The following is a 13,308-nucleotide window of genomic DNA, read 5'->3' on the forward strand; positions in this document are numbered from 1 at the left end:
TCTTGGAATGTGATTTCATGTCCCTCCTATGTGTAGTAAATAGGAATGGGTTTTGCTTTGGATTATCCATTATCTACTATTATTATTTAGATGATGTATGCAAGCACAGGTTGTCCTTGTGACTGTATTTGGCTTAAACTAATGCAACCTTGCCCTCATGATTCTATAAGCCCAAACTCATGTGACCTTGCCCTTGTGACTATAAACAACATGAGCTCAAGTGAACTTGCCTCACATGACCTTACTTGACCCTCAGAATATAAATTGTTCAATGCCCTGAATAAAGTTGACTATTACAAGAGACTTTAGTTCACTTAATTTTTAGGCTCCACTCTCCCAGGTTAAGGCCACCAAATAGAGGGGAAACACTCACTAGGGGCCTGGCTTTGAATGTTATGCCTACCCCTTGCTCCAGGCTGTGCTCTCTGCTCCCCAGGCCACTACCATGTGACAGTTCCTGCTTCATGTCACCACCACCTCAGACTGGACTATCTACTATGTATTTCCAGATACAATGCAGTGAAACTATGAAATCATAAGCAAAAATAAATATTTCCTTCTTTAAATTGTGTGTCAGGCATTTTGGGCATAGTGACACTGAAGTAATAATATACTAGGTATCATAGTGGAGTTATAAGGAATATTAGATAAAAACCCAGATTAGCACAAAAACTAGGCTGCACAGTAGACAGGTAAAGAACTTTTTACTGGAACCATGAAGTGTGTGGTCCAACCTCACCTACAGAAAGTCAGGTACCATGCTGTGCTCATGGTAAGGAGACATCTGTCAGCACCGAAGGGGAAGGAAGTGCTTTAGGAGACCAGCTTCTGTGTGGAGAAAGGTCAGAAACTGGTATCTGTGAATGGGCAGATCAGAGGACAGGTGGACATAGCTGTACAGTCAAGTTCTTGGATGTGTAATTGTTTCCCATTCATGTTTAGTTAAATCTTGTGACTGGAATGGGATATGGAGGAGAAGGATATCCTATACTTCATAACTTACTATGTCACATGAGAGATTAATGAAGTTCCCAGTATTGTAGAATCCTAGCATAAAGTCCGAGCCTTGGAAAGAGGTATGATATAGATGTCCCATTTATGGCTGTGTATTCCACTGACTGTCTCTGCACTTTGACAGTTGTGAGTTTCTGTATTAATCAAAGTAATATAGTTTATAAATGAGATTTTAATCAAACATCTCAAAATACAACTTGAACCTTTTGTCTCCTGTTTCCATCAGCAACTAGTATATGGTTATGCACATGATTAAATATTTGTGAGTAACATCATCGTGACTTTACAGTTTACAAATAGTTAATTCATATTTCTTAGGTAATCCTCACAGAATACACATTCTGAGACATGCATGTGGACATATGTTGGCATCAAACTCCTCTGAGTATGACCTTTGGTCAGATTTTTCCAATGGGTCTTAGTTATGGGGAAGTAGCCTGGATGTCATTGTCTTGGCCCAGGAGGGACCAGTTCCTGGTTCCCGGAATGAGGTGGAGGAGAAGTCATCTGGTTCAGGCCTCATTCTTGAGAAAGGAAAATACCTGACCCACTTGATAGGGTGGGTAAGAAAAATGGCTGACCCCATGTTCTGAATATTAACTATTAATGGAACTGAGAGCATTTCATAAATATATTATTGTCTTGTCAAAGATGTCCTAGGTCATATATTCATCCTAACTGTCTATCTTCTTCATTGTTATTGTTTCATCTTCTCATATTGTAGGAAATACTGCTGAAATAACCAAGGGAGCAAACTCACTCTAAATCGATTATTTCACATAAACCTCCCAATTGCCTCCTCTATGAGACACTAACCAACGAAGTCATGAATTTAGATCCCCCATCTCCGAGTCTTTCTTAGAAGTCTAATCTATAATCAGTATTCTAAAACTAAACATAAATAATTAACAGTATTAGTGTACAAAGAAATAGCAAAAATTAAAAAATATAAACACCAGTAGGAAAAAAATATCACCTGGTTTATAAAAACACAAACTGCTCTATCTCACACACATTCAACAGCATACATACTCCCACACAAACGCAGATGTTCAACTTTACTAATAGTCAAATAAGTACAAAGAGAATAATAAAATATCCTGTATTTGGAAGCATGCTGTCAGATTCCTGTATGTATTTCAAAATAACATTGATTTATAATAACACCCTGCTCACTTGAGATGTGTGAGAGTTAGTAATAATATACATTGGTGGGGTGGCAGTACAAAATGGTATAATTGTTCTAGAAAGCACTATGTGCCAAGTGATATGTAGTAAACATATATAAAGCATGCACATTTCCTTTTATGTGATAGTCGAGCTTCTAGACATTTAAATAAGACAAAGTTTTGATATAGAGATACAAATACATAAGATTTTTTTACAGAATATTCATAGATAAAATGAGAACTCAGCAAGATCATAAAATGAATGTAAACATATGGGGCCTAGAAGACTGCTTAGTGAGTAAAACCACTTGTGCAAGCCTGAAAACCTGAGTTGATCCCTAGGACCCAGGCTAGAAGGAAAGAACAAACTCCTAAAAGTTTTCTGACCTCCATATGTATGCAGTGGTATGTGCTCTCCTTCACACACATACATACGGCATAATAAATGAGTGTTTTAAAAGGACCAACATATAACATGCACATTATTCTCAATGACAGCAGCAATGCCATGGAAAGACTTACTGGATAAAAGAACCATCAAGGGTTGGCAAGGAAATTTTGACTCAATAATGATGAGATATGTATTTAGGGAGACTTGAGTTTAACGCCTTGCATTAACTGTCTCTGTTCAATGAAGAAACCTGAAAGTCATCACATAAACACACACGTATACACACACGCACACACGGATTCAGATTACTTTCCTAGTCTCTCTTATCTCTTTCTTACTCCTGCCAACCTCCCCCTCCTCCCTACAAATCTCTTCTCCATATCTATGTTTTTTGTTTTTGCATTTTGAGATGAGACACACCTCTGGGTGTGTATATGAGGGTGTTTCCCTAAAGGTTTAACTGAGGAGAGAAGACTTACCCTGAATGTGGGCAATGCCATCCTGTGGGCCAGGGTTCTGTAACAGGAAAAACTGAACCCAATATGACCAGTGCGACAGTTTCTCCTCTCCCTGCTGCAATGTTGCTTCATTAGCACCACCAGGCTTCTGGGTTTGAACAAAGAAGCATACATGCCTTGAGGGGTTTTATGTGTGTTCCATCTTGTTCTCAGAGGGAGTCATCTTATTTATTTATTTATTTATTTATTTATTTATTTATTTATTTATTTATTATTTGTGTGTTTGTTTCAATGTGACATATTCATTAGATATAAATTATGGGAGCATGCATTCCCAAAGTCTTCCTTTTAGGATAGCTTGAGAAAATGTTTCTAGACGTTAGGTCTGTAGCTTTGGAGCCAGACATCCTCAGACACCATTCTAGCTCTAGTACCACGTATCTAAGTTAGTGCAGATTCCTTAACTTTTTTCACTCGAGTTCTTCAACTACAAAATACGGATTTGAATGATCTTCTTTTCATGAATTTTTCAAAGAGTATTAAAGAAGATAGTTTAGCTAACCGATCAAACTGTTCCATGCAAATATTTTCATACTAAAAGATAATCATCACCATAAGCATTATACTTTGTCAGTCTGTAGGAGCATGCAGACTTTACTGACATACGTTTAATCTACTTTCCTATAGCATTGGGGAGTTACAATTTCTTTTCCACATTGCTTAGGCTACCAGCATAATTCCCCCAGCTGGCAGAAATGTGTAACTGAACACATCACCCCAAAGAGATCTGTCCCGGTGCTATCTGGCTGCCACTCTTTTCCTCCTTAGGTTTTATAAAAGCAACATGAGGGAATGGACAGCATACTGATGTCTCCCTCACTGGAATGAGGCTACTCAGGAGCAGAGCTCACCTGCTTGAGCCCACATGGTCAAGATTTTTTCTGGATATGATGTCCAATAGAGGTCTTTCCATCAACTTGATTTATATCTGGATTTTAAATTGTCAGTACATTTGAAATCTGATAAACATTGATCTTCTTGTCTTGGCTCAACAATGTAAAAGACTTGAGTTTAAGTCAATATAACAAACAATGAACAAAATTATAACTTTCCATATATATATATATATATATATATATATATATATATATGTTAGAAATTCTACCATAGTAATTAGGAATACAGTAGATGAAAATATATAGTGCCGGAGAACACACATTTGTACATATAGATGAGGATAATAACATCAGTAGGCAACATGTGGAGTAGACTAGTCCTCCCTCAGATGACCGGCTATCTGACCCACATTCCTGATCCAGGCTTCTGACAGCCAGGTTATTATGGAACATCATTTACAACCACTGACATGTAGGGGTGATGATGGTCAAAATTACTAAGAGTCTGAGGAAGATTGGCAAGGAAGATTTTTATTATTTTGTAATACAGAGAATGAGTCACCCTGCTGGTGGTGGGGCATTCAGAGCTTTTCACATGATTTCAGCATCTCTGGTCCAAGGACAGGAGGAGGAGAGAACAGCCAGTCTTCAACACGTGGCTTCCTTCTCCCCTGCTTATCTGAAGTCCTCATGGCAAAGTTCAACAGCAGCCCCCGGACTGCTGGCTGCCACCACAGCTGCTGCCACCACTGCTGCCACAGCAGCCACCGCTGCCACCACTGCTTCCACAGCATCCACTGCTGCTGCCACTGCTGCCACAGCAGCCACTGCTGCCACCACTGCTACAGCATCCAGAGCTGTGACGATGGCGACGGAGAGATCTGCGGGGCCTGTGGTGGCTCAGGCAGCAGCCACCACCCCCAGAGCTGCAGCAGCCCCCAGAGCTGGAGCCACAGCCTCCCCCAGAGCTGGAACCACAGCAGCCCCCAGAACCCAGGCTACAGCAGGAAGACACAGGGGGGCACTTGGGAGGACACTTGGGGGGACACTTGGGGGGACACTTTGGTGTCTGGCACTTGGGAGGGCACTTGGGGGCGCACTTGGGAGGGGGCTGGCACTGCTGTTGGCTCTGCTGGCAGGACATCTTGACTGGTGAGTGCTCAGGAGCTGTGGGAGAGTCACACACATGTCAGACCCAGGACCCTGGGGCAGCTTATCCACCTCAAAATGTCACCGTTATTGATAAAAAACTCCATATTCAGTAGTTTTATTTCTAACAAATCTGAGGCCCTTGCAGTACTGGCCTGCAGCGTTAAATCGTCTTACAATTTTTGACAGGAGAAAAGAGGTCCTTAGTCTTTTAAAAACTCATTTTCCTGCCGGGCGGTGGTGGCGCACGCCTTTAATCCCAGCACTCGGGAGGCAGAGCCAGGCAGATCTCTGTGAGTTCGAGGCCAGCCTGGGCTACCAAGTGAGTCCCAGGAAAGGCGCAAAGCTGCACAGAGAAACCCTGTCTCGAAAAACAAAAACAAACAAACAAAAAAAAAACTCATTTTCCTATAATGACCCATTTTTACAGTCGGAAGGCATATTCAGAATAATTTCCTCCTCCACTTACATTTCTCTGATTGACGTCTTTTACAGTGCCATTGGGCTTGATCTACTACTATTGTATGTCATACGAAGATCGTTATGTGATTTCCATTGATTGCCTAAGCTTCTCAAACTGATGATAATGATGTCAGAGAAGAAAATGGTGATTATTTATCAGTGATCTTACTTCCTTTAGTAAAAGACCTAACATCCATTCCTGCGGACATGAACCAGGTCTGGTCCCTCCTTTCAAGAACGTCTGAACTCATCTCAGCACCTCATGTTGACTGGTTGATAAGACAAGTCTTGTGCTGTGTGTCTTAAAAGTTCTGAGCAGCCTGTGATCAAATTCCAGATCCACAGCTCTGGGTGTTTTCCAAGCCCAATGATCCCTTGGTGTCCTCTGCTAGTTTTTCTTTGCAGGCTGTCTCAGGGCTGTGTTAGAAGAGGGGAGCTCCCCCTCCTGAAGTCTATCAAAGTCCATGGCTCTGTATTTCAGGTTCCCATCCTGATGGACCACTCCACTGGATGGCATATTATCCTCTCAAGATTCAGAAGTCAAAGCAACCCAGTTGCTTCTAATAATCCCACAAGTTTTAGAGTCCCTTACTCCACCACCTCTACTCAAACTTCATTTTTATCCCGATCATTCTCCTCTGCCAGCATGACTCTGGGCTCTATGGCCTTCCCCAGCCCACTCCCATGCCCCAGCTCTCCCTTAGCTTGCCTGCGGTATAGACCATGCTCTAGGTCTCCCAACAGACACTTACCAAGAAGACAGGTAGCACAAGATCTGTAGACACCTCAGGAGGCGTGTGAATGGAGGTGCTCTGTCCCTCAGCCCTTTTATTCTGATCTTTGGCTCTGCCCTAGCCTGTGAGACAGTGGTTGGGCATGGGATGCCCTGCCCCCTGACACCATGTGGTCCTGTGACTGGTGATGCTCAGATAGATGTTCCTCATCAGCTTTCTTCAGTGGGACTCATGGGTGCTGCATCCATCTTAGAACATGATTTAGACAGGAGATGAGGAAGTGGATTCCTGTCAACCCTAACCTTGCATACCTGAAAGATCCATAAGAGTATCTCATTGCTCAGCTGATCACTTTGATGCTCTTTCTGAAATGATGAGCACTCCAAGTTCCAGGGTTAAGCTACAGAACCCTGCAGTTTTGTATCTACCTTCCTCCGACCTGCCCATTAGACATGTTTTACGTGGAGCATAGTCTCTTCTCTCTTTGTCTCCCCCTTACCACTGTCATTAATCCTATTTGTTCCTATAGAGTTTCACTTTGAATTTCACGTCATGTGGACATATACAACTTTATGTGTCTATATAAAATTTAGGAAGGAAAATATGAGGGAATATACATATTTGTCTTTCTACAACTGGCTTAATTAATATAACAGAACCATCTTAAGTTATTCTACTTTTCTGGAAATGACATAACTTGCTTCTTCATTGTGAAAAAAATTCCAATGTGTACCATATTTTCTTAACCCATTCCTCTATTGTTAGATATATAGGTTGGTTCTGTGATTTATCTATGGAGAAGACCCCATGACAGTGATGTATAGCATACATGTGCCATGTTGACTTAGAGATCTTTGAGTAAATGCCCAGAAGTATAGCTGGTCGTAATAGGTACATTTTTCATAACTACTTGCATTATCCCTGGCGTAAGATAGAATCTCAGTGTATTTGGATTTCATTTCTCCTATGACTATCAAGTGTGAATTTTTTCAAATGTTTAGCAACCATTTATATTTCATTTTCTGGGAAATGTCTATGAATTTCATTAGCCCATTTATTGATTGAGTAGTTTTAGTTTAACTTTTTGAGTTCTTTGTACATTATAGGTATGAATCATTTGTCAGATATATAGTTAGCAAAGATTCTGACCCATTTTGTGGACTGTCTTTTCATTCAGCTGTTTCCTTTTCTGTATAGAATCTTTTTAATTTCATAAGGTCTAACTTGTCCAACAATAGCTTTATTTCTTGAGCAATTGAGTTCCATTCAGAAAGTCCTTGCCTATGTCAATATTTTGAAGTATTTCTCCTACCTTTCCATGTCTTACTTTAAGGACTCTGATCACCCAGAGCTGATTTTTATGCAGGGTGGGAGATAGGTGTCTAGTTAATCTTTATCTGTAATGATATGATTTTCTCAGAAGAGATGGACTTTTCTCCAGTGTGCATTTTTGCATCTTTGTAAAAATCAACTGATTATGGGCTCATGGCTTTGTATCTGGCCCTCTATTTTATTCCACTAATCTACCTGTCTTCATTTTTGCCAGTACGACTGATGTTTTTGTTGCTATGACCCTGTAGTGTAACTTGAAATATCACCACACTTGATAATTCCATCATTATTCTTTGTGCTATAATTATTTTGGACTATCTGTGGTCTTTTGTATTTGAAATTTAATTTTAAGATGCTTTTTTAATTTTTGTGAAGGATGACATTGAAATTTTGATGGCGAGTGTATTGAATTTACCAATTGCTTTCAGTAAGCGGCTTTTACAATATTAATTCTTCAATCCATGAGATGAAAGGATGTTCCATCTTCCAGTGTATTCTTCAGTTTCTTTATTCAATCTCCTAAAAGTTTCCATTGTGGAGATCTTTCACTTCCTTGATTACATGTATTCCAAGATATGTTTTAAGGAGTGGTGAATGATATTCTTTCTTTGGTTTCTTTCTCAATTATGCTTGCTCTTGATATATATGAATTTATTTTATTTATTTATTAATGGTAATTTTATAACTGACCACATTTCATAAAGTATTTATCAATTCTAAGAGGTTTCTGATGGAATTTTTAGGTTATCTTAAGTATAGAGTCTTCTCATCTGCAAAAAAAAAGATGCTTTAACTTATTTTTAAAAATCGTATCCCTTCTCTTTCTTTCTCTTGTTGTAGCTAAGAGTTCAAGCACTAAGCACTATATCGAGTAAGAGAAAACTAAGTGAATACTGTTAAGTGTTTGTGTTTAGTATAAATGCTTTGAGGTTTTCTCCATTTAGTATAGTTTTGGGTACAGCTTTGTCATATATGCCCTTTATTATGTTAAGATAAATTTTTCTTTTTTTTTTTTTTTTTGGTTTTTCGAGACAGGGTTTCTCTGTGTAGCTTTGCGCCTTTCCTGGAACTCGCTTTGGAGACCAGGCTGGCCTCGAACTCACAGAGATCCGCCTGGCTCTGCCTCCCAAGTGCTGGGATTAAAGGCGTGCGCCACCACCGCCCGGCAAGATAAATTTTTCTATTCCTAGGCTCTTCAGGTCTTTTATAGTGAATGAATGTCGGATTCTCAAAAGCTTTTTCTGTGCCTATTGAGATGATCAGGTGATTTTTATCCTTGAGTCCATTCATATGGTAAATTAAATTTATTGGTATATATACATATATGTCTACATACATATATACCAATTATATATCTATATCTCTCTATCTATAGATATATAGATAGGGAGGGAGGGAGATAGGTAGGCGGATAGATAGATAGATAGATAGATAGATAGATGGAGGTAGAGAACTGTACAAAATAAATACTTAGTTTCCTGACTGCGTAGTAGGTGTCTTTCCGTATACTTTCTTTGATTTGTGTAGTTAGTGTTTTACTTCTAGTATGAGGTGGTGAATCTCTCACCTGGCCTTGTCTGTTTAATGTCCTATATACCTTTTGTACATGGATCATTACACTTGCTTTTTAAGAGTCTTTTAATATCCCATATCATTGACATGAAGCTATAATAACTTCCTTGAAAACCTGGCTTGGTTTGTTTTGTTTTGTTTTTTTTGTTTTTAACCTGCACCTGTCTATCACATTGGATACTTTATGACCTTAAATCTTCTCGCCAGTTGTGTAGCTTGATCTGTTTAAGGGGCCCCCTGGCAGTAGCATCAGGATCCATCCTGGCTTTTTGGGACCTACTACCTATGGGGGGACACCTCATGCAGCCTTGAAGCAGGGGGAGGGGCTTGGACCTGCCTCTACTGAATGTACCAGGCTTGCTGACTCCCCATGGGAGGCTTTAACTTTATGTAGGAGGGAATGGGGAGTGGGTTGTGGAAGTGGAGTCTGGAGAGTTGGGAGGAAGGAAGAGGGGAATCTGTGATTGATATGTAAAATGAATAAAAAATATCTTAATAAAAACACATACACACACACACAAAATCTCACCAATGCTATTGATATTTCCATTTATAAATAGCTGTTCCATATGATATAGATCACCCTCCTGGGAATTACCCTCTCAAATATGCATGGCAAGGTATGTGAGGCCACATGACTTGAGAGATCTGCCACAGTCTCACCTGATAAGAATGTTGTGATCCTCCTTAGGCTGCTCCAAAGATCTTAGTAACAGGGAGAGGTCAGGAAGTGATTCCTGGGTGTCCACAATGACAGCTCTGTTCAGCTCAGCTCCTGACTCCCAGAACGATGTGAACTAGATGCCATGTCTTTGCCTCCGCACAGGAGCACACCCATGTCGTCAGCTGACCTATGCAATCTTGCTTGAGGAAGGCTGAAATTCAGTCTCTGACTGTGAGCTCTGCAGGCTTAAATGTCAGGTCAGTGGAGCCATGTTACCTCATCAACCACTGACTTTCTGGAGATTTCTCTGTGGCATGCTGTCTCTCTATTATAATGACTAATTTTCTCCATCTCATGGAATGCAAGGACACAGCTGAGTTCTAAGCAGAACTAATTCAAGAAATAGTGGACTTTTTATTTCTGTGTCCTGAGGCAGTATCATGTAAATTAGTCATTTCTCATTGGTTTTTCTCATTCCTATTCTCATTTCAACCCTTTTGAAGAGTCATAAATAATGATGCCAGGATCTCATAGTCTGAAAGAAGGTTCAGTTTCTACTTATATAACATTCTTTAAAATTACATTATTTGGTTGCTCCTAATGCTACATTTTTGATTTATTGGTACTATAGACCAACCAACAGCTGTTATTCACTGATTTATTGATTTGGCATGGTTTCCTCCTTGGATATATTTAAACATTTTCTGATGTTGTATGGCTCCTGGATGTATTATGCATGTGGTTTTATTTTTCTTCCAGTTCTCTTGACATCGTTTAAAATATTTTTTTTATTTCTTTTATGTTTTAGAGTTCATGTTATAATTACATCATTTCCACCTTCCCAAGCCTCCAAAATACCCTTTCTAGCTCTTTCAAGTTCATGGCCTACTTTTTCTTTGTTGCTGTTGTTACACACACACACACACACAAAAAAAAAAACCCACAAAGACACACTGATGTTTCATAAGTGATGAGTAAAAGTACCTGGAATTCTCTCCTATTTGAGCAGTGTTGCTTTTGTCTGGTGGTTCCAGTCCATCACCTTAAGGATATCTTTTCTTTTTTTTGTCATTTTTTTATTTAAAAGGTTTTTTTTTTCATTTTACATACCAACCACAGTTCCTCTTTCCCCCTCTCCTCCTGCTCACCCCCCCATCTTCCTCCCACCCCCCCATCCACTCCTCAGAGAGGGTATGGCCTCCCATGCGGAGTCAACAAAGTTTGCCATATCAAGTTGACGCAGGACCAAGCCCCTCCCCCTGTATCTGATCAAGACATCCCTCCATAGGGAATTGGCTCCAATAAACCAGTTCATACACTAGGGATAAATACTGGTCCCGCTGTCAGGGGCCCCACAAACTGCCCAAGCCACATAACCACACAACTGTCACCCACATTCAGAGGTTCTGTCCTATGCAGGTTCCCCAGCTGTCAGTCCAGAGTCAGTGAGCTCCAACTAGCTCGGATCAGCTGTTTCTGTGGGTTTCCTCATCATGATCTTGACCCTTTTGTTGATATAATCCCTCCTCCCTCTCTTTGACTGGACTCCAGGAGCTCCAGAGAGGGAGAGAAAAGAAAGGATGTCTTTTCTATAGTGAATAATCCTAAACTTCTCTTCATTATTGTATTTTTATCTCATTTGGCTGATAATAGAATAAATTCATACAAAAATGGTATGAAATTCATCAAACTCAATAATGATTTGAATGAGTAAATGAACACATTTCTTTAATAAATTTTAGTGACATCTTTAACTACCTTGACTCAGGCTTCCACTCTTCTGCACATACATGTATGCTCACCAATAGTTACACACACAAACACCACATGCACACACACACACACACACACACACACACACACACACAAGCACAAATAAAAGATTTAGTTATATTAAAGTTAGTAATTTTACCATTTTCTGTGGATTTTTTTGTGTTTTAATATGTGTATGTATATTTATAAATTCAGTAAGAAAATTGATTAGTTGGAGATTTGCTAGGTAAAGGAACAGAATGTAGTCTAAAGGTGTGAGGAGAGGATGGTAAAAGGATGGCAATGTCTATTTCCTGCCAATGTCTGAGAGTCAAGTGATAGATGTGAAGAGAATCACAAGTTAAAAAACAAAAAAATGTCTCAGTGTTACTGCAGTGCCTTGATTTTATTTATTTATTTATTTATTTATTTATTTATTTATTTATTTATTTATTGTTTTTTCAAGACACAATTTCTCTGTGCAGCATTGGCTGTCCTGGAACTCACTCTGTAGACCAGGCTGTTCTTGAACTCAGAGAGACAGTGCCTTAATTTAAAAGCAAAGCACAGAATTCGTGGGAAAAGATAGACATACTGAAACCCTAATTAAGACTCCCCGTATTTGACTTGGCCTTCTATCCACTGAAACCTCAGTAACCAACAGCATGGGATACAGAAACTAGACAATGGTAATATAAGCTGGAAAACTGAACTGACCAATGAGCACTTGGGCAGCAGGTCCCACATCACTTCAGTACACACAGTAACAGGACATAATCAGCCCCAGCTGTGTTTTAGGGTTTCCACAGGGAACTATGGCAAGGGGTTTTTAATGATTTTGAAAGAAATATGTTTTTTTAATCTCCAAAATGTGTGATGCCCCACCCAGACATTAAGAGCTTAAGCATGACTCAGACACTCTAGCAAACTGAGACAGCTGAGGAAGTCAAGTTCATTCGGCAAATGTCTCCAGACTTCTGGCTGCTCTTTAGTCACAGCACTGGAGGCCCCTGTGCCTGGCTGCAGTACCCGCAGTCTGCTCTTAGCCTGCAGTGGCTCAGGCAGCAGCTGCAGTCACCTGCAGATCTGCCCCCGGGGCTGACTCTCCAGGTGGGTGAGATTAGGGTAATTTAGACCTGGACACATTAAGGGCGGGCTGGTTGGATGAAGAGGTGAGGTGCCTGAGGTAGAGACTAGCATCTCCCGGCTCTGCAGTAAGTACATCTTGGTGGATGGTCATGCTGGAGCTGACGCAGGGTACCAGGGTACAAGTCCCATAGAGCTGACTCAATCCTGCTCCATTGTCTTTATACAGTCATTTCCACACGTTACAAGCTTCTTTAGAATAAGCCGTAGGGGAAATTATCCCTGAAATAGTTTGTCAAACATTTCACATTATCTCATTGGCTTCTTCTCGGTATGCCTTTATAAAACAGATGATCTTTTCCAACAGAGGAAGTCAATGAGAACAAAAGCCCCTCCAGCAGTCAATACACACTTTAACGGCCTTCCATAAGGAAGAAAGCAGGTTTCTTCAGGAAGATACTTCCCGATAACTTTAAGTAATGTACTTTCCATATGTATGTATAAGACATAACATAACACACATCTACATACATGACAGTAAGGAATGCAAAGGCTTATCACATGAACTGTTTATCCCCAATTATAATCATTGCACAGTGTGAGGCCCTAAGCTGATTGGCCACCGGGGA

The 13,308-nt window shown here is 40.1% G+C and overlaps 1 protein-coding gene across 1 annotated transcript; it reads right to left on the reverse strand.

The window, feature by feature from the left end:
* Nucleotides 1–4,628: 4,628 nt before the first annotated feature.
* On the reverse strand, nt 4,629–5,072 carry LOC128106607 (late cornified envelope protein 1C-like). Its single transcript, XM_052732183.1, has one exon. The coding sequence runs from the start codon at nt 5,070–5,072 to the stop codon at nt 4,629–4,631; it is 444 nt and encodes a 147-aa protein (XP_052588143.1).
* Nucleotides 5,073–13,308: the final 8,236 nt, after the last annotated feature.

This window comes from Peromyscus californicus, unplaced genomic scaffold (assembly GCF_007827085.1).
Source record: "Peromyscus californicus insignis strain IS unplaced genomic scaffold, ASM782708v3 Scaffold_9__1_contigs__length_137607984, whole genome shotgun sequence".
NCBI lineage: Eukaryota > Metazoa > Chordata > Mammalia > Rodentia > Cricetidae > Peromyscus > Peromyscus californicus.

What these genes read in the sequence shown, in the direction of transcription:
- LOC128106607 (XM_052732183.1), bottom strand. Translation starts at nt 5,072, where the DNA reads ATGTCCTGCCAGCAGAGCCAACAGCAGTGCCAGCCCCCTCCCAAGTGC.